Below are 23,430 nucleotides of genomic sequence, written 5' to 3'. Positions count from 1 at the left end.
AGAAGGATAAGTGCCTTTATAGACAAAGGCTTGGCCCAAATTTGGTAAGCCCTGATCTCCCTCTTCTGGAGGGATCGGAGGGGAAACGGAGAAGGGGAAGACGAAGACTCCGATCAAGAGTCCCGCTCCCCTGCTACAAGGGCCAAACAGGCGCCGTGGCCCAGAGGCTAGCCCAGGCGCCAGCCAGGTGCCATGGCCCAAAGGCCGGCCCAGGCCCAAAAATATGGGCTCTAACAGTTTCAATCCGCAGTACTCAACAATCTCTATATCGCCGATCGACAGAAAACTACAGAAAAAAAAAAAAAAAAAACTTTTTCGCAAAAATATTCAGAACAATAAAATAACCACCTTCATAGTCTAAATTTCCAATCTTCTCATTACCAGGAAAGCCATGTATATCAAAATTATTTATATAAAAAAAATAAAAACTAAATAAGAAACCTAAAAGAAAGAAGCAGCCTTAGGCGCGCTCGCCGCGGATGCGGCGGGCAAGCTGGATGTCCTTGGGCATGATGGTGACGCGCTTGGCGTGGATGGCGCAGAGGTTGGTGTCCTCGAACAGCCCGACGAGATAGGCCTCGGCGGCCTCCTGGAGAGCCAAAACGGCGTGGCTCTGGAACCTAAGGTCGGTCTTGAAGTCCTGCGCTATCTCCCGCACAAGCCGCTGGAACGGCAACTTCCTTATCAGCAGCTCCGTGCTCTTCTGGTACTTCCGGATCTCCCGAAGCGCCACCGTCCCCGGCCGGTACCTGTGGGGCTTCTTCACTCCCCCTGTCGTCGGCGCAGACTTTCTCGCCGCCTTCGCAACAAAATCAACGAAAAAGGGCAAAAAAGGTTAGATGTTTGAAGGAAATTTTGCGACCTGATAGGCAGAATAGAGGAAGGATCAATACCTTGGTGGCGAGTTGCTTCCTCGGAGCCTTTCCGCCGGTGGATTTGCGGGCGGTTTGCTTGGTCCGAGCCATGGATGAACGGGCAGGCTAGGGTTAGGGTTTGAGGAACTTTCTTCGCTTGCCGCCTCGGAGTCGGGGGAAAACGAGAGAAGGTATTGGTGGGAAAGAAGCGGTTGGGAGCGTTTATATAGAGAGGGGACGTGGAGTCGGCAGTTTCGGAAGCGGCCCGCCGTTGATAACGAACGCTTTGATGGGATAATCGGCGGCTGTGGTTTGTTCGGGGAAGCAGGCGATCCGTGTGCTTTCTTTTTATTAGTTGAAACTTCGAGACCCGGATCGATGACAAGGCAATATTTGTTTGGGTCAAATGTAGAAACCGAGTCAAACTTGAACAGAAGACTCGGAAACCATCTAAACGCGCACAAGATCAAGGTTTTCGTGTATTGCGGTGAACGGCTCAGATAATACTCGAATCACTAAATTAGGCAACAAACAGTAAATGGGTAGAAATCAAATCAATACGTAGTCGAATTTGATATGATCATATGATATGAGGCAGTGTTTGATTGTAGGACAAATGTTAGAAGGATATTTGAAAAAAAACTAAGGGCTCGTTTGGTTCGCGGGAAAAGAAGAGGGGAAAGTGTGGTCAACGGGAAAGTAATGAAATGCCTCTTGTTTGGTTGGAGTTTTCAAAGGAGAGAGAAGGGAAAGTTGTATTCCCATGGGAATATGATTCCCACATTTCATGGGAAAGTCTTTCCCATAAGAAACATGGGAAAGTTACTTTCCCATGAAGCGGGAATCACTCAATTTTTACTTTTTCCCCAAAAGTCCCTTCAACATTAAAGAAGCATTAAAGAGGGATTAACAACCTATTTTTTATTAAGGGCATAATAGGAATTATACATAACTTTCCTAAGAAAGTGGATGGCCAACCAAACATAAGCACTTTGGAAATTTGTCACTTTCCCATGATCAACCAAACATGCCAAAAGTACTTTCCTAGGCATTCTCTTCCTAGGAATTTGTTTCCCAGGAATCATATTCCTAGGAGGGAAAATATTTCCCGCGAACCAAACGAGCCCTAAATTTATTAAATGGTATAGGAGTAATTTGGTATTTGATTGAAGCAAAAAATGGAGGAAACAAGTGTAAGATACATTTAATATACAATGAATTTCAAGATGTTTTGAATTTTATCGCAAAACACAAAATCATCTATCCACGTTTTATATGTTTATAAATACATAATGATGAAAAAAAATTATTTCAAAAGGATAAAGATAATTCTATTATAGCCATACTAACCTATTCTCCTAAAATAGTAAAATAAAAATATATTGTGTAGGACCATTTATACCTCTGTATAGCATAAGCCCCTACATGATCTTTTTTTTTTCCGTGCAGCTCTTTGCGATTCTCTTAAAAAATGATTCCATATTTTATTTATTTAAATATTTCCAGCAAGTTTATTCAAATTAATAGAAATAGATATTCTAATTCTCCTCTTCTTATTGTCAAGATCCCAAGAAACAGTTACTATGTGGGTTAATCAATCATATGGTTGTAGCAACTGAAAAAAAAATTTCGTGAAAAAAAGTAATTATAGGCCTGATGAATCCAAATTTTTATCAACGAGCTAATCTAAACCTGAACTAAGATAAAATGTTGGAGTAGTCTACTAGATAACTATGTGCCAGGGTGCAGAAACTAAATCTAAATACTAGGTTTAGTTAGACCTTTTTTCTTTTTTTGAAAATGATAGAGGAAGTAAGGTACTTCCTTCATGTTTTAATGTATAAAGGATAAGTACAAGGGGCAATGATGAAGTATAAAAGTTTACTTGGACTTGTAAACTTTGATGTTTGCTTTTGAGCTTTAACTAGATCCTTCTGTCAATATGTTTTTTCCAGAAGGAAGGATGGGTAAACTTATCTAGGGCTTGTTTGGTTCACAGGAAGCATTTTTCCTTCTAGAAATATAATTTCTGGGAAACAAATTCTCAGAAAGAGGATGCCTAGAAAAGTACTTTTGGCATGTTTGAATCATATTTTCATGGGAATACAACTTTTCCGTTTCTCTCTTTTGAAAACTTCAACCAAACAAGAGGCATCTCATTACTTTTCCGTTGACCATACTTTCCCCCCTTCTTTTCCCGCGAACCAAACGAGCCCTAGTGGAACCATCAAGCTTAAATACTAGGAGGAAGGTTTATAAAATTTTGAACCTACTATCTCCTCCATTCAAAGCAACAATGTGCCTCTAAGTTTGAGGACTTTTCTCTAGTCTCGTAAAAGTTTTTGCGATCAAATATACGAAAGAACGTATACGTGACACATTAAAGTTGCGAGACCATTAGTGGTAATTGATTAATTAGCACATTATACGTTATTTCGTATATTTGATCGCAATGCGTCACTAATGGCAATATGCCCTCTAGCTTGCAACAAGAATTACCACTAATGGTCTCGCAACTTCAATGTGTCACTTTTCTCTAAGCTAGAGGGCATATTAATTGATTAATTGGCAGGGTAGTCAAAGGACCGCTTAGATAAAGAAGCCAAAGTTAATACAAGTAAAATAGAATATAATGGTAAATGATGAAGGAGGCAAAGATAATGCAGGTAAGACTGAACATACTTTTTTGGAAAAAGTAAGGAGGACCGCTATGAAAAGGGTAAAGCAAAAAAGCATAAGGATTTGCTTTGTCATGCTTTGGTGGAAAAACTATATTAGGTAAGGTTAAGTTAAAGCACTAATAAGAATGCATATGCTAGGAAGCAGAGTCACGATTTTAATAATTCAAAACAATTTGATTTGGAAGTAAAGATTCAGAAATCATGTAAAATACAAAAAAAATATTCAAATGTCGGAATACATTTTTGATTTTTAAAATCTAGAAAAATATTAACTAATCAAAGAAAGTAATATGGCAAATGCCAATGCCGATACATGACAATATTGATTCGCAATCTATGAAAATTCCTTGTTTAGAAATAATTTTGAAAGAAAACAATAATTAAATAGTTCTTAGTCAATTTATCTAAATAACCGTATTCTTTGCAGAATCACCGCCTCGGATCTCAGATAGATCGGATCCGGATTTCGGAGCCACATTGGTTCGGGTTCTCGTGGCGGGCTATGAAACCTATTTGATCTTGTGATACTGGACGTTTATCGGATTCCCCGGGCCAATGAGACGAAGAATTCCTGGCAAGCGGATCGGCCTGTCTCGGACGACATACGAATATGAATTGGGGGAAAAATCTATCCACCACCACCCTTCTCTTTCCCTTCTCTCCGTCTATGGCCATAGTCAATCCTGGTGGTTACGCCTGGGCCGTGACCGCCGGTCTGAACGCCGCCCTGGCCGCCGTCTCTGCCAAGCTCTTCACTTTTCCGGTAGATCATTTCAAACCCCCTTCCTCTTTTCCTTCTCCTCCTATCTCTTTTATCTATCCTCTTCTGCCTCAATTACAACAGTTGCCTCGAATCCAGTGTCATACTAGCTATTTATTAACAAAGCCAAAGTTTAGTATCATAGATTGAGATTTGCTCGTTTTATTAGATGGATTCTGTATTAGACGAATGAACTAGTCCTGTCAAAAACTGCGTTTTGCGTTGATGTTGAAGTCAGGCATTGAGCAACATGCATGGTGATTATGGTGAAATTTCTTGAGGCAATAACCGATCAAATCTATACATGATTGAATTTTAAAATGCGAAGAAATGTAGTGAGATAGATGGTTCATGGCTCATATTTTTTTTTCCCTAAGGTTCAAATCCAATATATGATTTGATAGTTAGTACAATTGATTTCCAGTTCTTATTTGGATTGGTAGCGATTCTTAAGTTCCACAGCATTCTTGTGGTTATCTTTACGTTGGATGTGTTTATAGTGATTTGTCTATATCACGGCTGTTAGCTCCATATATGCATAGCTACAAAATTTCACTTGATGAATATCTGGATAGAGGATACATTCGCGACTTACCTATTTTCAGCTCTGTTTTTCCATTCACTGTTATAATGCAGACATTCACATATGTTATTTCTCTATCAACTTCTGGCATGACTGTGGTAATATGCACCAATTTTGGAACTTTCTGATCAGATTACTATGACATTTTTTTCTACGGACTGCTGAGCATTGAGCTCTTGATTATTGTTGTTGTTATTGTTATTGTTAGTAGTTATCTTTAAATGAAGTCAATCTGGGGTTGTTTGTTGTTTCAGCGTTAGCTCCAGTCAAGTCAAACTGCTGTTAGCATCTGAATTGCAAAAAACGTTTTACAGTTGAAATAATGAATCTTAGGTTTGGTTTTTCAAATGAACATCAGTTCATTCAGTTCTGAAATATCTCAAGCATTCAGTTGAAAGATGGGGGAAAGACACAAGCTATGAAGTTGTGAGAAGGAATTTCGAAAAGCTCACCGCAGTATCATACATGATTAGACTGCGGTTATCTGGAAGAAATCTTGTTAGAGTTAGATTCTAGACTTGGAGTCCAACCAAAAGCCAAACTGCCAGCTTCTCTAATCCCATGCCATACTGGCACTAGCATAATGTAACAAGTCTTGGCCAACGTTTCTATTTCTGGTAGAATATAGCTAAATGCTAAATATAAAGCAAAAATGTTAATTTCATCAAATAATATTAAATTTTGGTTTCAAGATGATTTAGGCCCTGTTTGGGGGAGCTTTTGGAGGGTCAGAAAGCACTTTCTGGCCCTCCAAAAGTACTTTTAGATGAAAAACTGTGTTTGGTAAATTTTTCAAAAAGCTGTTTCAGCTTTTGCGGGAAGCTGAAAACAGCTTTTGGGAGGAAGCTCCAATTTGGAGCTTAGCTATCAAGGCTTGTAAACAAGAACTTCATTGCCTCACTTATTCATCCTGACTATATGCTAATCATCCATGGATACCATTATACTAAATGTTTTATGGTTGAACATTATGGTAGCACAGTTCTGAAATACTTGGTGCGCATTATTACATTAGATATGACTGCTTTAGTTGTAAATCGAACGCCTTTAATTCCAGGAACTAGAAACTCTGGCATTTTTACGATATACTTGTTTTTTCTTTCTATTTATTGTTACTGCTATTAACATCAGTTACCATCTGTAATTACTCAAAAGCAGTTGTTGCTCTACTTAAGGCCTAATGGGTATGCATGTATACTTCTTCTCCTTGCAGTTTTTAAAATATGGCCTGGTCTTATTCTTCAACATCACAATGTGGGGATGCTATGTGAATAGCCTTAAAGCCCTCTCATCTCTGCAAGCTACAGTCACAAACTTCGCAACAAATTTTCTATCATCAGGTCTAGCAGGATACTTTATTTTTGAGGAGCCTCTACCTTCTCGGGTAACTAATAGTACACTATTCAGTGTTCACTTGATAAATTTTCTCACTGCATGGATCTCTAAGCATAAGTATTAGTTCTTCAAGATTGCTTGTTCTGACAAAGTATTATTTAAAATGCATAATTATCTCTTTTCCAGTACGAGTATAAAAAAGCACCAACATATTTCCATGTGAAAGGACTGAAATCACCATGCGCTGTTTGTCTGTTTTAACCTAAAAAACTATTATCTATGTAAGCAATGCCTGATCCAAGTATCTTGCTTTCTTCTCCTTTTAGTACCTCTGCTTTATGTAGGACATTCTAACTGAACATGAAAAACTGATACAAACTGGCGCAAGAAAAAGATTCAATGGAAAGAAAATCTTAGAAGTAATGACCCATGCTACATTTTCATCAGGATCAACATGTTAGCCAACTAAAACATTGGTGCCGGATGCAAGTATCAGTAAATCATTTAGGAAGGTTCACCGAACTGATACTGGAGGACGTAATGGCCAGTGACTGGTTTGGCATGGTACGGGTCCGTATTGTGCTATTCCAGGGCATCATACTAAAATAGGGAGAGCTGGAGAGGTAGAGGGAGAAGGAGAGAGATGAAAAGAGAGAGAGAGGGAGGGAGAGGGAGAGGGTGGAAGGGAGGGAGAGAGAGGGAGGGGGGAGAGAGAGGCCGCGCGAGAGAGGGAGAGGCCGTCGTTATCGTCAAGAGGGAGAGGAGAGGGAAGAAGAGAGGGAGAGGGATGGAGAGATAGAGAGGGAGAGGCCATCATAGTTGTCGAGGGAGAGAGAGATTTGGGGGAACCTTGTTGGTGGAGGCGACGGCGTCGTCATGCCGGCCGGGGATGGCGACCATGAGAGTTTTGAAATGGGGATGGGGCGAAGGAGAGAAGTGAACATGCAGGGGCTGAGGCGAGGGCACTTTAATCAACTGAGCTGAATATATGAACCGTATTGGCAGCCGATTGGTTTGGTTAAATTGCCCCGAACTGGCTGGTTTGGCACAGTTCGGCTAACATTGGCTTAGATTGTTAATTAGGATCAGTTGCTATTTAGGTTATGGTAGGAGCTCAATCTGATATGTCTGTTTTAGAGGAAAACAGTTGTGGGTGGTTTGTTTCAAGCATGCTCAGCTATCACTCTGATTGAGCTCCTTTTGATTTAGCTTTTAGCCCATATCTGTTCTCTGGCTGAAAATTCGGTGAGGGTCTATCAAGTTGTTGTGTCAGATTGAAAACAAGTAGGTAGAATATGATCATTATAGGTTTTTGAGGCTCTGTTAGAATGTTGGGGGACCAAAGGAAAACAAAATGAAAAGGAGGGGTTGGAATCTAGGTGATCATGGCAAAACTAGTTGCCCATCCAAACATAGTAAACCCCAATTTTCTTATTTTCATTTGATTTACCTAGCCAGTATCCACACAGAGCCTAAAGGTATACCTGATTTCTTGTTAATGTTCAAGTCATATTTTATTCACTGTCTATGGTTTTCATATATTCATTTTTAAGAGTATTATCTGTCATTTTGAAGTAACTGGAGATAAAATAGGGAGTAGATGAGTAGCCTTATGAATCCATTTTATTTTTGTTATATTTTGTATCAGCAGTCATCGGTGAAAACCACATGGAATACTTTTTGCATCATCACATTCTGCAGAACCAACTTTTCTGGGATACTTTTGTTCTTCATAAGTTATCAGTGTTGTCATTTTTGTTACAGGTGTCTAAGGTTTTTAGGGTGATAATATTTACTTTCTCAGTAATTCTGTTATAAAATGTTGTCTTGGAGATGTTATCATCAAATTTCTTACTTGATCTTTCACTTGATTACAAAACATGATTAACAGAACTTTACTGGCTCGTCATTGTGATGAGATTATGTGACTAGAGAATGGAGATTTGATTTTTAAGGTGGGATTCGGGATGGCAAAGAAACAACTTTGAGAAATAGGCAGGTTTCTCGATAACTCAAATTTGGGTTCTATTAGATGGTTTGACCTAAAACCTTGGTTTGCATCTTACAAAACATGATTAGCAGAACTTTACTAGATTGGTTTTTGTGAATTTTGTTTATTGAAAGCAAAGTAACTATTGAACCTCTTATATATCCCAACAGGTAGATGGTCTTCTTTACATTTGTGGATAAGTTTGTAATCAATGAAGAGTTGGTCGTTGCTCTCCTGTATGATCAATTCACGACCTTCCATTGAAGATCATTGGAAAATGGGACTATACCCTTTCATGCTGCAATTAGCAGAGGACAGAAGTGGTGCCCATATTCATCTCCAAATAATCAGAGCATGATAAGGGTTGCTCAATTCAAAGACAAACTTGGAGCTGTTAGTCTTCAATGTTCTAGCAAAATTACTTGTAGACATACACTGAAGAAGTATTATGAAGCCTCAATATATATAGTTCACTAATATAAATGGTTTACAGAAGAAACCCTATGCCACTCTTTGATGTTGGGGCATTTAAAGACAGTAAAGAACTCTTAAAATGATTTGATTAAACACATGGAGTTATTTGTTGATCAGAGTTTTATTCCAGAAAATCATGGAGGAAAGTAAGAGGAAGATATGAACACACACAAAGAACCTCACAATGCCACTAGCAGTACCCATCAAGGTAGGGCTGAAAGCGAATCAGATTATATTCGACCATATCCGTTTCTGTATCCGATTTGGATCGAAGCAATTAGGGTTTCGAAGGTCCTGTCTATTTTTTAGTTTCTACCAATGATTACAATCGACGGCAGCAGTGAGATGTCTTGGAGGTGCCATAGATCCTATCTACTTTGGTGATGAGAAACCTTGAGCAGTATATCCTTTATGAAATTGTTAGGTTTTATTATTGATAAATGCTTGTTAAAATTATATATTTTTTAATTGAATCTTCCTTTATGATCATGTCTTTATTGCTAATTTTTATTATTGAATTTTGCTCAAATTTGATTAATATGCGAAAAAGTATCTGATTTATATCCTTATTTAGATAAAAAAATATGGATATGCTTAATATCCGATTCGTATCCGTATCCATTTATAATGAATATGGATATGCTTAATATCCGACTCGTACCTGTATCCTTTTAGAACAAACATGGATATTAATTTTGATATCCATTTAACATCCTTATCTGTATCCGTATTCGTTAAAAAATAAGGATACAAATATGGATATATCAATATCTAATCTGTTTTCAGCTTTACATCAAGGTCACTTTATTGGAAGCGCAATAGAGAGAGATATAGAAGAAATTTAACCTGACAGTACCACACTGTACCAACAGCAGTATCCATTAAGGTCACATAATTCAAAGCCAACTGAAAATGATGTTTACTCTAAAATGTCCAGTGCTTTTTTCTGTAACTCTCAGACCACCCACAAAGTTCCATTTGCATCTTTCTATTTACGAAGAGTGTTTTCCCTTTCTTTAATGCTTTAGGAACTAGTCGGTTCTCAGAAACTCCTAAGACAACATTTAAATCCTAGCACTTTAAAGACTCCAAGTTAACTGCTGGATATTCCCTAAATGGCTTGTTACAAAACAAGAACTGCAGCAAATGTCGATTTTTATTTCGATCATAATCTGCAGCATCTTTCATCTGATTATTTGCTGCATCGAAGATTGTCTTGAAGCTATGATAAATATTGATAGACAGCAGTCTTGAAGCTATGATAAATATTGATAGACAGCAGTAAACATCTAGCGGCATAGGGTGGCATTTTCATATTTTCTCTGTTAAGGAGATTCAGTTTGAACAATTGCAGCACCCAAATCTTGATTAATTCACCTATTTTCATCCCTTTCATATGATGTTTAGCTCTTTGCCACCCATCTTTTATTTTTGGTATGTTGGCCTAGTCTATATTATATATGTGCGCGCGGGCGGGGGGGCGTGTGCGTATGTGCGTGCACGCATGTATGTATGTGTGTGTATGTTTGTGTGTAGAGAGAGAGAGAGAGAGAGAGAGAGAGAGAGAGAGAGCAATCAGCTTATCTGGAATCTCAATGCATGATAAGCATATCATAAAGTTTTTATGAACTTTGAATTTTATCGTTTTGTCAGTGTTTTCACTCTGCTTATTAACATCGGCTGCTGAAAATATTGTTTTATTTAGGTTAAATTATGCCATACAAGCTGATCATTTATTGCATATGGACAATATGTATTTCCTTACTGATTGGAAAACCCTGGATTACCAGTGGTTTGCAGGTGCTATTCTTATCATACTTGGTGTTTTCATCCTCAGCCAATCCAGCATCGAAAGAAAGTCGAGTTCAGATTAGACAAACTGGGTACCATCAAGTTTCCTGTTTCATCCCCTAGAATCTCTCTTCAGTGATGAATAAGTTTCATATACAGCTTGAAATTTCATCAGCTGAAAAGAACAGGAACTGCCCTTTTTTTAAACTAAATCTGGAACAATGGAGGCAACACCATTCCAAGCATCAATTGAGTATGTATAACTTAAAATCCGGGGATGTAATAGGTGCTAGTACCATGTATGTTGGCCTGCGAGGAGCATGCAGTGCTTAGATGGCATCAGCTGTAGTCGCTTTTTTTTTTCCTTCAATTTTCTTTGAAAGCAGACAATGTAAAGCTTTAGTTAGACCAGAATAAACTAGTTTTTTGCTAGTTCCGAATATGCAATGTCTTGAAGAGAATACTGCATATTTTTAAGGAGATACGTCCCTTGCATTGCTTTTTCTATAGAGTTGAATAGAGTTCTCTCAACCTCATCAGTCAGTACAAAGTCAGTTGGCTTTCTGGTTTCCTTCTCTTGTTAATTAATGGGGTTTATTTGAATCTGCATACCAGTAATCACAAAGATGATGCGACCATTCTAAGCCACCGCTGTGGTGCTACAGCTCAAGTAATCTCAATCTTTGGACATGTTCATCGATCAAAAGAGAACGTCTGTGATTCGTGCGAAAGAATGATTGATCTTTCAAATTAGGGAACCATCCATCGCCAATTAGAAAATTCAGTGGATGAGACTGCTCTCTAAGCCATTAGTTTCTTTTTGTTTTCTGATTGAGAAAAGAGTTAGATAATCCTAACCTAAAGATTCCATGGATTATAGAGAAGCCAGGACAAAGAAGAAAAAACAACGGTTTAAAATGGTGATTCAGCGTGGCTACAGAAGTCCAAGCCACGTCCCATCTCCAGTCCCACGCATATGTAAGCTTCCTTATCCTAAAACATGGCTTCTCTAATTCCCGACAAATCCCTGTACGTTTAGATCCCTGCCTCCTACCCAAAAGCATGACATCTATGATCTCCTAAGTTATCATCACAGGTTTGGATTCCAGCTGAAGTTTACAGTACCCATAGCCTGTTATTTGGAAAACACAAAAAAGGATGCATATTTAAGAGAGAAGGTCACTTGGTTGAGATGCAAGGTAGAGACCACAGTAGATATGGTGATGGGGGAAATAATAAAAAATGTAGATGCAGCTCCACTCATTATGGTATGCTTTCTGACAGCAAAGTAGAGACAGTGATAATAATTAATAAAGTGAGTTTGTTCTTTTTTTTTCATAAAAAAAATGTAAAGTTCCTGTCCGAATTCCTGTAACTCCATCTGCTTGATAGTTAGACATTCTTGTCTACTTCTTCAGGTTAATTAAGATATATTCGTCTACAGTAGCTATCCTTTTCAATATGCCCTTCCACCCTCCTTCCGGAGGATATGGTTGTATCTTTTGCGCAGAAGGAGGATTCACCTTAGCATAAATTCGCCGTTGGATCTTGCAATGGCCGCTTCAAGATCTATATAAGTGGATGAGGTAAAGAATTTGTAGTGCTTTGAGATCTATACAGAGAGTATGATTTAATGGTCTATGCTGCAAAAGAATAATTATTTTTGCTCGTGCGAAGATACCGTCCAAAACCTTATCCACGCTACAAAGTTCATTGGGATCAATTCCTCCGGTACTAAATCGAATTGCAAATTAGGATCTTCGGATGCTATTCTAGTTACACTAACTAAGCTTTATCCTAACAACCAACCTTGATAATTTTTTTTTTTCCGTTCAGCATAATCACAACCGTCCATCAGGATCAACTTGGCAAAGTACTCGGGCCCACCCATTCTTTCCTCCATAAAGCTCTTGCAATGTGGCATGAAGTTACTTTTCAGGTGTGGACGGCTATGATCGGGCCGATCAGATGACAGTAGCTCGCCACAGATACTGCCCATCGCCCAACCATCGAGTCCAACGTGTCACTCTCTCTTTTTTTTTTTTTTTTTTGAAGTCCATCGTTTCCAGAAGCACTTAACTGCTCTGCCCGCAAAGTAAAGAAGCCTCCCTCGCCACGCATGGTATTTTTTCCCTCCCTCGCCCCAAATACCGGCCGCTCTCTGGCCTTCGGGCACGGGCCTAGGGTTTCTGGAGCTCCTTTTCGCTCTTCTCCTCTCTTATCTCGCCTTGGTGTATTCCCCCTCCCGCGGCTATGGAGCTGGGTCTCACGGCCCTGATTCGACTAGCCTGGGTCGCGGCGATCGCGCCCATCCTCCTCGCGTCCCTTCCGGTGCGGTCCCTCGGGTTCCTGCACCGGATGCTCACGGGCTTCGCCGCCAGGGGAAAGACCAGGAGTTCTTCCAGTGTAAGTTCTTGGTTGGTTGTGGAGAAAATGCGCCAAATTTATGCTTCCCTTCTTTGTAATGTCGATCTGTTTTCTTGTTCTAGTTTGTGAAGTTGCTTATGGTTTGTAGATTGTTCGTATCTTTCTCTAATGATTTGCTTACTTGTTTAGCTATAGAAGAGCTAGGAATTATTAATTAGGTGCCATTTCCGGGGTCAAGGTTAAAACTAGTGAAATTTCTGTTGAAGGAAGGGCCGAGGAAGCTTAACCTTCTAAAGATTGCACTGAAAGGAACTTTATGAAGTAACAAGCATGCAACAATTCCAGGTTTATTACTAGTAAGATATGCTTTGGATTAAATAAATTTGTCTCTTTTTTGTCGTTTTTGCTACAAAACTTTTGAAGTGGGAAAGCAAATATATCGACCCGGTCGAGGTAATCGTACATATATGTGAATATAAACGCATGGATTGTGCTCTGCCAGTTATTTACTGTTTCAAGCTATCCTCTTGGAAATAGAAAGGCTCCTTACACCATGTTTAACTGTCCTAGTGCTTCCCTATTCTTCTCAGAAAGTGTATTGGAGTTAACTTACATTACACATTTCTAAATCATTTTGTATGCTATCGCCGTTAGACCCACTTTATGATCTTATCAGTTGAGTTGTACTGGATCTTCTGTCATTGCTTAGTCAAACAATGATTGAGACTTGGCACTCATTGAGTATGTATTCTTCTCCATGTGATGCTCTAGAAATAATTTCATCAAATGCTCTTCAATAATATCCAAGAATAATTGATGGATTACATTTTGGGGCTATTAGATCTTGGTCCTCCTCATCTTTTCCTTGTTAAAATCTAAGTTTTGTTCTAGTGCCATCTGCAAAGATGTAATAAAACCAAGATACTCCAGCTTTCCGAAGATAAAAAGAAGAGAAATACATGACAGGTTGGTTTATGTCGTAAGTCTTCAGTTTTTTAATGTTCAACTTTGATGCATATGTTGGATAATTTTTCATTGTGTTAGTTGCTACTGAAATAAAGCAAATACATTTCCACTTTGCGACCATACAGTCCAATAATTTTGTCTACATGTGCCCTTGTAGTTCACTGATCAAATTGACCTTTTGACTTCAATTTTCACTTTGAAAGATTCTTTCCTTTCTTTGGCCAATCTGTTGTCCCTACTGCTTCTGATAGCCTTTCTTTGTTTGTCAACCATGTTGCCAAACTTTCCCCTCACAGAGCTTAGGTTTTTCTTGTAATTCTTGGTTTTTTTTTAATATATATATTGAACATATGAATTAGTTGAGCCATCAATTCTACTTTCTTTGCCTTGGTATGACATTCACTTATACCCATCTTTTCAGTGGTCATGGAACCCAGTCCTATGTGTAATCCACAGCATCCAATTATAGGGGGATCTAATCAGATATAGGTCTCGACAATCTTGACTGCTGAGTTAGGGGGCTTTGCTTCTTGAAATGCTGAAATATGAAACATGTCGATGCCTAACTTTTTCTCTATTTACAGATAAATAATGCATTATGAATAATATCCGTACCATTTGCGAAATTAAATAAATATATCATGCATTTATCATTTTTGATACCTCCTTCCATATTTATTTTTCTATGGCCAGATACGCAGAAATCTGCCATTCTTAGAATTTTACTGAATTTTGGGGGGAGATTATTTCCTTTTTGGGTTTGTATAACCTAATCAATACCTATCATGAAAAATCAGCTAGATTCATAAATCCCACAGTGAGAAAACTTACCTTTGCACTTCTGAAGTCTTTTCACCTTTCTAGAGTCCTGGGTTAAATCTGAATATTTTAAATATCAACATAGCACATGCTAGTGACCCTAAGCAATCTTGTGATGCAATCACTGACTTTAGTACATAATAAACAATTCTTCTTTGACCTAATTCACTAACCATTGAATATTCCAATGTAGAATCTTCAGAGACATATGTGATTGGCACTGGTATTTCTTTCTCTTAGATCTTGCATCAACCATTTGCTGCATTATCTTTCTGATTTTTAATTCGCAGAAAAAAAAAACCCTGAGGTATGGTTCTTAGCTGCTGCTTCATTACCTCCCTTTTCTTTGATTGAGCACAGTTGATTGATCATCTTTACTGTTTTTCTTTACAGAGGCTCCCATCTCATCTAATTGAGGCCAATGGTTCTGTTGTCTCACCAGTGTACAATCAAAATTCTATTCAGATTCAGTTGTAGAAGGTGAAGATCCAAAATCTAACCACACTCATTAACCTAAGAGACAATTTTATGCTTTATGAATCTTCCTTCACCTCAAGAATGCAATGAAGAAAACTTCATACAAATGCCTTGATCCAAACCCCAAAAGCTGGCTTAAACATTATTACTTAAAATGAAGATTATGGGAGATTTGGTAATAAATCCTAAGCTGAAGACTTGCATGTTAAAAGAAAAACAGGATTTTTGGGGGCATTTTGGTTATGGTTGATCAGGAATTGTAGAAAAATTCAAGAAAGTCTGGTTCTAGTTACTGGGCTTTAGTATTAGTGAAAGATTTTCTTTTTCCTTTTTATTTGGGGATATAAGTTTCTTTAGTTTGGGTAAACCTGATGCTGTCCAAGATGGCTACATGCCTAAACTTCTGCTTTTGGTGGTAAAATGTTAATGAAATTACGACTACTTGAAGATAATATGAAGAAAAATGAGGCAAGACTTCAACAAATTACAACATGAATAAGGAAAATATGACCCTTGTAGTATGCCAGCTGGTTTAGAAAGGATTCCTGTTAATGTTTCTCGTGTGTCACTTTGATGTTGTCTCAAGATGCACCATCATATAAAGTAGATTTCGACAGAATGAGATTGAAATTTTGAATTATTCATAGATGGTTAAATCTGAATGATAATGAAAATCCTCTCTATTCTATTAAGCAGCCGATACAGTGGATTAAATATTTTTGATGGAGATACGTTTCTTGTGCATCATTTGTTTGTGTGGATTAATCTTGTACTATGACACTTTTCCATTTTTATTTTTTAATATAGTCATGCTGTTGAAATTAGAATTTCTTAGGCTATTTGTTAATTTTTAATAAACTAATTGTTTCTTTTTTGTGGGTGGTAAATTTTTAAGTGAGTTTTCTAAAAACAGAATGGTTACAAGTGAGTTTTACGGATTTGTGCTGGATGTTATGTCTTTTGCTTTGTTGAAAAGCATTCTTTTAAGATAAATTTGTTTAGCTTCCTCATATGCTTCACATATTACTCTTAAAGAGTTCTTGCTCGAATACTCTAACCATTAAGTCGTATGTCACATGCTCACTTCAGGTACCTCAAAGAAAATTTATGCTTTTGTTTTATGATTTGCAGAAATTCACCGTTCCGCAGAGATATTTTTTGCATTTTTATTTAGTGGCTGTGATGCTGACAACATGCTTGGTAGTTTCCACATGGTTCTACGCATATAGGAAAATGTTACCATTATCCTCTGAATCATTACATTACTCCACGATTGCTAGCCACCTGACTGGAGGTTCACATGTGTTTTCTATTCACAAAGTCCCAGCAGCTTCTGTGGAGCATAAGTACCTGGTATGGCAGACTGTTTTTGTGCTTTTGTTGATGGAAGCTCAGGTGCTAAGGCGCTTGCATGAGACACTTAATGTGTTTAATTATAGTCCCTCAGCTCGAATGCATATTGTTGGCTATTTAGCTGGTTTGTTGTAAGTCTGATGGACACTTTTCTTTGTTTTTCTCTGCATAGCCTTTTAGATTAAATATTGAAATGATGACAATCCTGACTATGTTGTAGATTCACAATATTTTCATGTGGATTCAGATGCTTGTCATGTGTTGTAGATTCATAACAATTCATTTATGAATAGTTCATTTAGGATATTAGTTAACATTTTTCACAATGAAATGTGTTATTGGATACTGAATATCTCAGACATTCTTTTTTGTGTTATCATTTAGTTTGCTGAAGTGGTACTCAACCTTGTTGCTGTAGAATTTTTTATATTAATATCTTAAAGCAACTTTAACAAAGGATCCAGTGAATTCTTCTTTTTTAAATGAAATTGGCTGTTTTTTCTTTGTTTCAAATATTTGTTGATTTGCATGTGCATTTCATGTATATATGGGAAACATGCTAGAATAATGTTTTCGATAGATAGTTTATAATCAAACATTCTAATTACCATTCCATGCAGTTAATTGGCCATACAATTTTGTTACATCTGTCAGTCTAAGATTCTTATTTTCCATGTGTAACTGAGTTGAATAGATGAAACAAAACTTTTCTCACTTTACCTTGTATCATGCAATAGGCTTTTAAACTTTAATTTTGAAACTAACTCTAGTAATAACAAATATAAACATAACATAAACTTCTAATTCATTTTTTGCTGGTTTTGGTGGACCAGCCAATTTACTTTTCGAATGCTTTTTACACTCTATTTGGAGTAATAGAGTGCCAGTAATCTAAACTTCTAGTATGTCGAAGAAAGCTCACCATACTTGATATCAAGAAAGTTCTTATTGTAAAGTTTTTATAAGACAATGGTAAATGTCATAACCATTGAGCAGGAGTCTCTAACCATGATGCCTGCACGGATTCCTGAATCTTGCATTCTTACTTGGACTTGCACACAACCCAAGTTTTCCACTTATCTTCAAATAGAGAGCTTGTATGTTCCACTATTTTATCAAGTTAACCTTGTTTAATTAATTAATGCACTTTTCATTGTTCTAAATTAATGAATATAATAATTATCAAATAGGTAGCTTTTTATATTTTGTAATATCGATTATTGTTCCAGATAAGACACTGTCAAAGAACTTCTGTAAGTGAAATATTTGAATTCAATCTGTACATAAAATTAGTATGTGTTCCGCTTTTGCTGTCTTCCAGCTAATCAATCTTCCAACCAACCTATAGGTTTTCTTGATAGATAAGAACTTAGTGTCGATAAAATCCTACCTAGGGCGCTCCACATGCTGTAGAGTAAATCTTGCTCACAAAGCTGCTCCTTACGAGCTTTGTTTCCCTAATTTTTTTTGACAGCTCTACTTCCCACTCTTATACCATATCCATTGACTCAAGTCTTGGTGGGATGTCTCACGAGACACTGAGATGGGGTACTATCCTGAATGTTGGGATAGGACCATCCCGCTACTGTCCTATCATCCCAATTGGCGCATCTTGGGATGTTCCCTATCCCAAGTGTTGGGGAGGGTAGGACGGTGGCACATCCCACTCCATGGAAAAATTGGGACATCCCCGTCCCATGGAATTTAAAACGTTGACCGTATCCACTCATGTATCTTTGCATGATTTATGGAATAATGATAAGAGGGTTTTTTTGTGATAGATAGATAGGCAAAGGAAAATGTACTTGAGGGTCTTTTTTTTGGTTTGGAGAGGGGCGCATTCGGGTGTACAGTAGAAAAAGAGAGAGAAGTTTTTAGTAATAGTATAGCATACAAATGGATAGATCCAATGTAAATGAATCAACACACTCTCGTTTGTTGAACCCAAACAACAGGTCTAGAGGGCAGGCATGACCAAATTAGCCAAATAGCTTGACTTGGGCAAAACAGATTTATGAGGCAAAAATTAGAGAGAATCTGGTAGAAAATATTATCTTGTGTCTCTCTAATATAGGTCGCAGATATGCTTTCAATTTTTAATTAAGCTTATTGGTTTGTAGTGTATTTGAGGCTCTTATATCATGTGTTGTGTGGCTTCCATACCACCTAAACCGTATTGTTTGAGAAGTTAATTGTGCCTCCGTTTAACAAGTAATCTTTTGCTTGAACTTAGAGCTTGTTGGAATGATAAACCATTGATAAAGAATGTTTATTTTCTTTTTGACTTTTTGCAGATTATAGTAATTCTAGTGTATCTTACTATTAGCTTCGCTTGCCATGCAATTTAACTTGATAAGCCTAAACTATTGGATCATGTCAATCATAATATCATGCCTTTAGGATGAAATAAGAAATTAAGATGATACAGAACTGTGTCATTTTTCTGTTAAATGACAACTTGCATTCGTTTTTTTTATGCTAGCTTTTACACAATGGCACCATTGTCACTTGGTAGCTCCTGTGCTCCAGAGGCACTGAGTTATGCAGGTGATCAAATAGCTGAATTTATAGTCAAAGGTCGGGCTCGAATGCCAGATCTTGAGGTTGATTTGTGGAAATTATTGATGCCTTTTATTAAATTGGGATGGTGCCAGTGGATTGGTGCAGCTATTTTTATTTGGGGTTGGCTACATCAGCTTCGTTGTCATGCAATTCTTGTAAGTCTTACTCTCTTAATTTACTTGGACCATGAGTTGTTCCTTTTGTCTGTAATTCAGAACATTTTGGCTATCCTTATTTCATTAAACGTTAATTCAGTATGTTACCCGGCAATGTGTGTCATAACATCCTTAAACCATCTATTGGCCAATGAGCAAAAGTTATGGAAACTTAGCTTATTCAACCAATTTAATAAAGTTGTTTTCTTTGTGTTCTAAAATCTAAACAATGCCTTGTCCTTTTACAGATGATAACAGGCAGCTCATACAGTCAAAATTTCTTCCTAGCACTATATGAAAGTGGCTATATTACCTAACTTTTCAGTTCCTATGGTAACCCTAAATAGTTTCTCCCTTGACATCTTGCACCGTTCTAAACTTCTAAAGAAATTCCAATGTTACTGGACGTTTAGAAGTTGTCCAAGGGGGAGACGCTCCTTGTATTAGGATTTCTATAATTCTGTGCACAATAAGAGTCTCCCATCCACCAAAATTTAAATTCGTAGTCCTTTCTCGGTCATGGTGGAACTTAAAAACTTATCTAGATTAAGAAGACGATATAGCAAATAAATGCAACTTCATGAAGAAGACATATTAACATGTAATCGATGCTTAAATCTTTTAAAAACGTATCCTATATACAAAATCTTTAGCGGCCGCATGCATTTGCATGAGAATCATACCTAGTTTTCCTTGAAATACTGTTAGTTCCTTGCAAATTATAATTTAGAAGCAACTGTTTGTAGGCTGTGAAGAACTGAACTCAGCAGTGGTTTCTGGAGGAAGATGGTATTTAAAAGCTGGCATGCCACAACTGCCACATTAAGTGGCATCGAATTTATCTAGAATCTTTTTTAATAAGCTGGTACTTGTCCTTTAAATAATCTGCTAGGTGAATGCATCTGTAAGTAATTTGATCTTCTAGAAGGCTTCATTGCTTGCAGTATGCCTTTCTTCATTTGGGAAAGCTCTTCCAGCAAAATGAAAAAGGCTGGCAGGCAATTTTTGAAGGGTCCAATTCTCTAGTTAGTGATATGATATGATCCATCCTAGATTACCTAACTTGATTATATGTTTCTTCTACTTCTTTCCTTTACTTCCCTAAACCTCCGGTTAGATTTTTCTGAAACCATAGAATAAGAATTAAGATATTCCAATCCCACGATAAGAGCATGGACATTTCCCCCAGCTCAAAATTTTCTATCTGCAGTGCCACATGTATTTTTCCCTCTGGTTCCTTGGATGAAGACAATATGTTCCAACTACAATTTCATTTCCTCCTGGCCCCTTTTTTGTCTCTGTGATCTAAGATGTTGAGTTAGGTTTGTCTCCTTTATGATTCTGTTGAATTACTATGATTCTTTCACTTCGAATGTTTAAATTTCTTTTCCTTTTATTTGTCTGCGTCTAGTATATGTTTCACTATATTTTCATGAATAATATGCTCATTTGCAACCTTTAGTCCATCATTCTCATATCGCTTACAAAATCTTGACAGGGTTCTTTGCGTGAGAACAAAGGAGCTGATGAATATGTAATCCCTCATGGCGACTGGTTTGAATATGTTTCATGCCCCCATTATCTTGCTGAGATAGTAATTCTCATGCTCTCATTTGTTTCTTTACTTGAAAACATATTGAGCTCACTGGATTCCTACAAATAAACATATACAAATTTGAATTTAGAAAAAGCAAAACTGCAGACTTCAAATTTAGTCAAGGAATTATTTGTTCCTATTTGTGCCACTATCTGGTATTTTATTTGGTTTGTCCACGGTTCAATTGAGGTTGAGGCCTGTGAATGGCAAACCTGCTTCAATTTTAGCTGGATTCGATTTAAGTAGAGTTATGCAATTAACTTTTTCGGGTTTAACTTGTATATTAACAATGACTTGTTTAGGCCAATGATGTTTGTGGTCTGAATTTAGTTTAACTAATTTAGACCTATCATATTTAGAGTTTAACGAGTTTATAGTTATTTTAAAGCCATTGACAGAAAAACAGCAAATGGAAGCATTTTCCCTTTATTAGCCTGTTCACCACAGTCTAACATGGGCTGGATATAAGAATTTGCGTGCTATTAAGCATCCATGCTTTGTAAAAACATCCTAAATAAAATGATTTTTATTAGCTTAGAAATTTCTTCTGTTTTTGTTCTTATTTAAGGACCCTCAAGCCTGATATCCTGTGATGTAGTTGATGTGAAGAGTTCGACTTTCTCAGCTGTTCAGCAAACCTTATTTGGTGAATTAGGACACCTAATAATCCCTCGCTTCTGCCAAGGTGATTCTTGAGGTTCCTTCTCTATATAAATCACTAAATTAGACTTACCTCTAGCTTTTGATACCTGGGAGGGGGAATCTATCCCATAAATCCTCACATTACTGCCTCCAGAAGAAATGATTTTGTCTATTTGTTTGTATGATGCTAAACATAGAACCTTTTGAACGGTCAAAAAGGGGAGAAAAAAAGTTAAGAGTGGTAAAAAAGAAAAGAAAGCATTACATGTGAAACAAACTGTTGATGTACAATAATAAACTCATTGGTTGTATGTTGTAGCATTGATTAAGGTCTGATTAAAAATCACATAAATATCTTTGTTTTAGTAAAATCGTTTTTTGATTAAATGTAAGATTTTCACTCAAGATAAATTAGAACTTATAAAAGCAGTGAGTATACTTTTGTTGATTAAGATCTGAATAAAAATTAATAAATATCTTTGTTACAGTATAATCATTTTTTAATTGAATATAAGTTTTTGACACAAAATGTTCTTTTGTCGAGTTTCACCCATTACCGAGGCAGATTTTCTTTTGTTGAGATTCATGCATCGCAAGGGCATAAAGAGTTTTTTGCTTGAGATAGAGTAACTTTACACACGTATTGTACAATACACCCCCCCCCCCCCCAACCCAACCCGACAAAACCACCACCAAAAAAAAAAAAAGAAAACCCAATCTGAAGTACTCGATATTACTTATGTGTTCAACAGTCTCTTTCCTTGTCTGAGTAATACTGAAAAAGTCATAGAAAGCACAAAATCTGTAATGGGACCATGAGAATCATTCTGAAGACACTGTTAACTTCAAAATTGTTATTTTACTTCATGGTGTATTCTGAATCGAACTTGCCATGCAGGTCATATATGCCGGCATTTTGGTTGCTGCTGGAGGATTGAACATTACAGTGTGGCTGCTTTTCTTGTTTGTGGTATGTCTAGCCCCTTGGTGAGATATAAATTCATATGGAAATTACACTTTGTTCCATATGAAAACTTAAAAGGAAATGTTGGTTGGGTCTTGATTCTGTCTCTTTATGTCTACAGGTATCCAATCTTGTCTTTGCCGCAGCAGAAACTCATAGATGGTACCGTCATAAGTTTGAGAGCTACCCTCAGTCCAGGCATGCTATAATACCATTTATATATTAGCAGTGGTGGTTTAAAAAATCTAAACTATTGGGCTAGAAGCAAAGGTCACCTGGCGGACAAACTGAATACTTCTTTTAATGTCTTCGAACATTGTCTGGCCAAGTTTCAAACACATGAATATTCATATTTCAGAGATGAATCAGTACATTGATACCGTTGCTGTAAAACAAAAGGAATGTAAAAACAAAAGCATCGTGCTATAAATTTTACTCTCGCATGTGTTGCAATCAACAAGATGATAATGACTGCCATTTTTCAACTTCCAAATGAAAAAAAATTTTCCTCTTCACAAAATGGAATTTTTGCATCAAGAAATTTTGAGAATTTTATTCATCATAATCTGTCCTAGTTGTTTAGTTAAAAGATAATCAGGGCACGCCATGTGAAACGATGGTTGATTTGTTGTGTCTAATATAAGATCGATGAAGTGCCAGAAGTAATATTCTGAAATTACCATATCCTGTTATAGTAATTTGTAAATCTAGATTTTACAATTCTACTTATGGTGAATCCTTAAATTTTATCTTAGGTCATTTGTGAAAAGTAATATTCTGAATTTTATTTAAGCGCCAGTCTTGGTGGAGTCAAATTTCTGCGTTGCTCGACTCGGTTGTAATGGTTGGACTGGTAGGATAACCTATTTAAGATTCATTATGGCAAAGGCTATAAGAATGGTGGATATGTGATGATTTAAATCATTGCAAAAGGATTAATAAGGGGAAACTGGTCATCTTTATTGTATCTATTTGGGGATGTTGAAATATTTGGCAAGCTCTTTGATCTGTCCGTTTTTTGGTCGGAAGGAAAGAGCAACTCAAGCAATGCCAAAAGGGC

The 23,430-nt window shown here is 37.1% G+C and overlaps 3 protein-coding genes across 7 annotated transcripts; 2 read left to right on the top strand and 1 right to left on the bottom strand.

Annotated features, from left to right (window-relative positions):
* Positions 1-353: 353 nt before the first annotated feature.
* On the bottom strand, positions 354-1,052 carry LOC103699667 (histone H3.3). The gene is made up of 2 exons (XM_088718472.2): positions 894-1,052; positions 354-799 (listed from the first exon to the last, which is right to left on the bottom strand). Exons 1-2 carry the CDS (start codon positions 963-965, stop codon positions 461-463), a joined length of 411 nt encoding a protein of 136 aa, XP_088574598.1. The 5' UTR covers positions 966-1,052; the 3' UTR covers positions 354-460.
* Positions 1,053-4,087: 3,035 nt separating this feature from the next.
* Positions 4,088-10,910, top strand: LOC103699650 (cell growth defect protein). Its single transcript, XM_088718473.2, has 3 exons — positions 4,088-4,298; positions 6,092-6,262; positions 10,468-10,910. Exons 1-3 carry the CDS (start codon positions 4,146-4,148, stop codon positions 10,549-10,551), a joined length of 408 nt encoding a protein of 135 aa, XP_088574599.1. The 5' UTR covers positions 4,088-4,145; the 3' UTR covers positions 10,552-10,910.
* A 1,640-nt stretch (positions 10,911-12,550) lies between these two features.
* LOC103699632 (3-oxo-5-alpha-steroid 4-dehydrogenase family protein) lies at positions 12,551-22,890 on the top strand. Of its 5 annotated transcripts, XR_015976394.1 has the most exons (7): positions 12,551-12,874; positions 16,229-16,581; positions 18,933-19,167; positions 20,666-20,761; positions 21,363-21,449; positions 22,305-22,376; positions 22,492-22,890. XR_015976394.1 is itself a non-coding variant. In XM_008781654.5 (6 exons), the coding sequence occupies exons 1-6, from the start codon at positions 12,722-12,724 to the stop codon at positions 22,577-22,579; spliced, it is 1,014 nt and encodes a 337-aa protein (XP_008779876.3). In that variant the 5' UTR covers positions 12,551-12,721; the 3' UTR covers positions 22,580-22,890. The 5 variants fall into 5 exon arrangements, 4 of the variants coding, with proteins under 4 accessions (XP_008779876.3, XP_088574596.1, XP_008779870.3 ...); XM_008781654.5 differs by lacking the exon at positions 21,363-21,449 and having other exon boundaries at positions 22,305-22,393; XM_088718470.1 differs by lacking the exon at positions 21,363-21,449 and having other exon boundaries at positions 16,229-16,450; positions 19,105-19,167; positions 22,492-22,830.
* The last annotated feature ends 540 nt before the right edge of the window (positions 22,891-23,430 follow it).

This window comes from Phoenix dactylifera, chromosome 3 (genome assembly GCF_051530095.1).
Source record: "Phoenix dactylifera cultivar Ajwa chromosome 3, Ajwa_hap1_PhDact_Kaust_v1.1, whole genome shotgun sequence".
Taxonomy (NCBI): Eukaryota; Viridiplantae; Streptophyta; class Magnoliopsida; order Arecales; family Arecaceae; genus Phoenix; species Phoenix dactylifera.
Note: the sequence above shows the minus strand (reverse complement) of the source record. Positions and strands in the feature narration are given on the sequence as shown.

Bases quoted from the DNA above. Each gene is read 5' to 3' on its own strand.
- LOC103699667 (XM_088718472.2), bottom strand. From the start codon at position 965: ATGGCTCGGACCAAGCAAACCGCCCGCAAATCCACCGGCGGAAAGGCT. The intron at 800-893 runs GTATTGATCCTT...TTTGTTGCGAAG, and splicing joins GGAAGCAACTCGCCACCAAG to GCGGCGAGAAAGTCTGCGCC.
- LOC103699650 (XM_088718473.2), top strand. From the start codon at position 4,146: ATGAATTGGGGGAAAAATCTATCCACCACCACCCTTCTCTTTCCCTTC. The intron at 4,299-6,091 runs GTAGATCATTTC...TTCTCCTTGCAG, and splicing joins CCAAGCTCTTCACTTTTCCG to TTTTTAAAATATGGCCTGGT. The intron at 6,263-10,467 runs GTAACTAATAGT...CTGGATTACCAG, and splicing joins AGGAGCCTCTACCTTCTCGG to TGGTTTGCAGGTGCTATTCT.
- LOC103699632 (XM_008781654.5), top strand. From the start codon at position 12,722: ATGGAGCTGGGTCTCACGGCCCTGATTCGACTAGCCTGGGTCGCGGCG. The intron at 16,582-18,932 runs GTAAGTCTGATG...TTTTTATGCTAG, and splicing joins GGCTATTTAGCTGGTTTGTT to CTTTTACACAATGGCACCAT. The intron at 22,394-22,491 runs GTGAGATATAAA...TTATGTCTACAG, and splicing joins GTGGTATGTCTAGCCCCTTG to GTATCCAATCTTGTCTTTGC.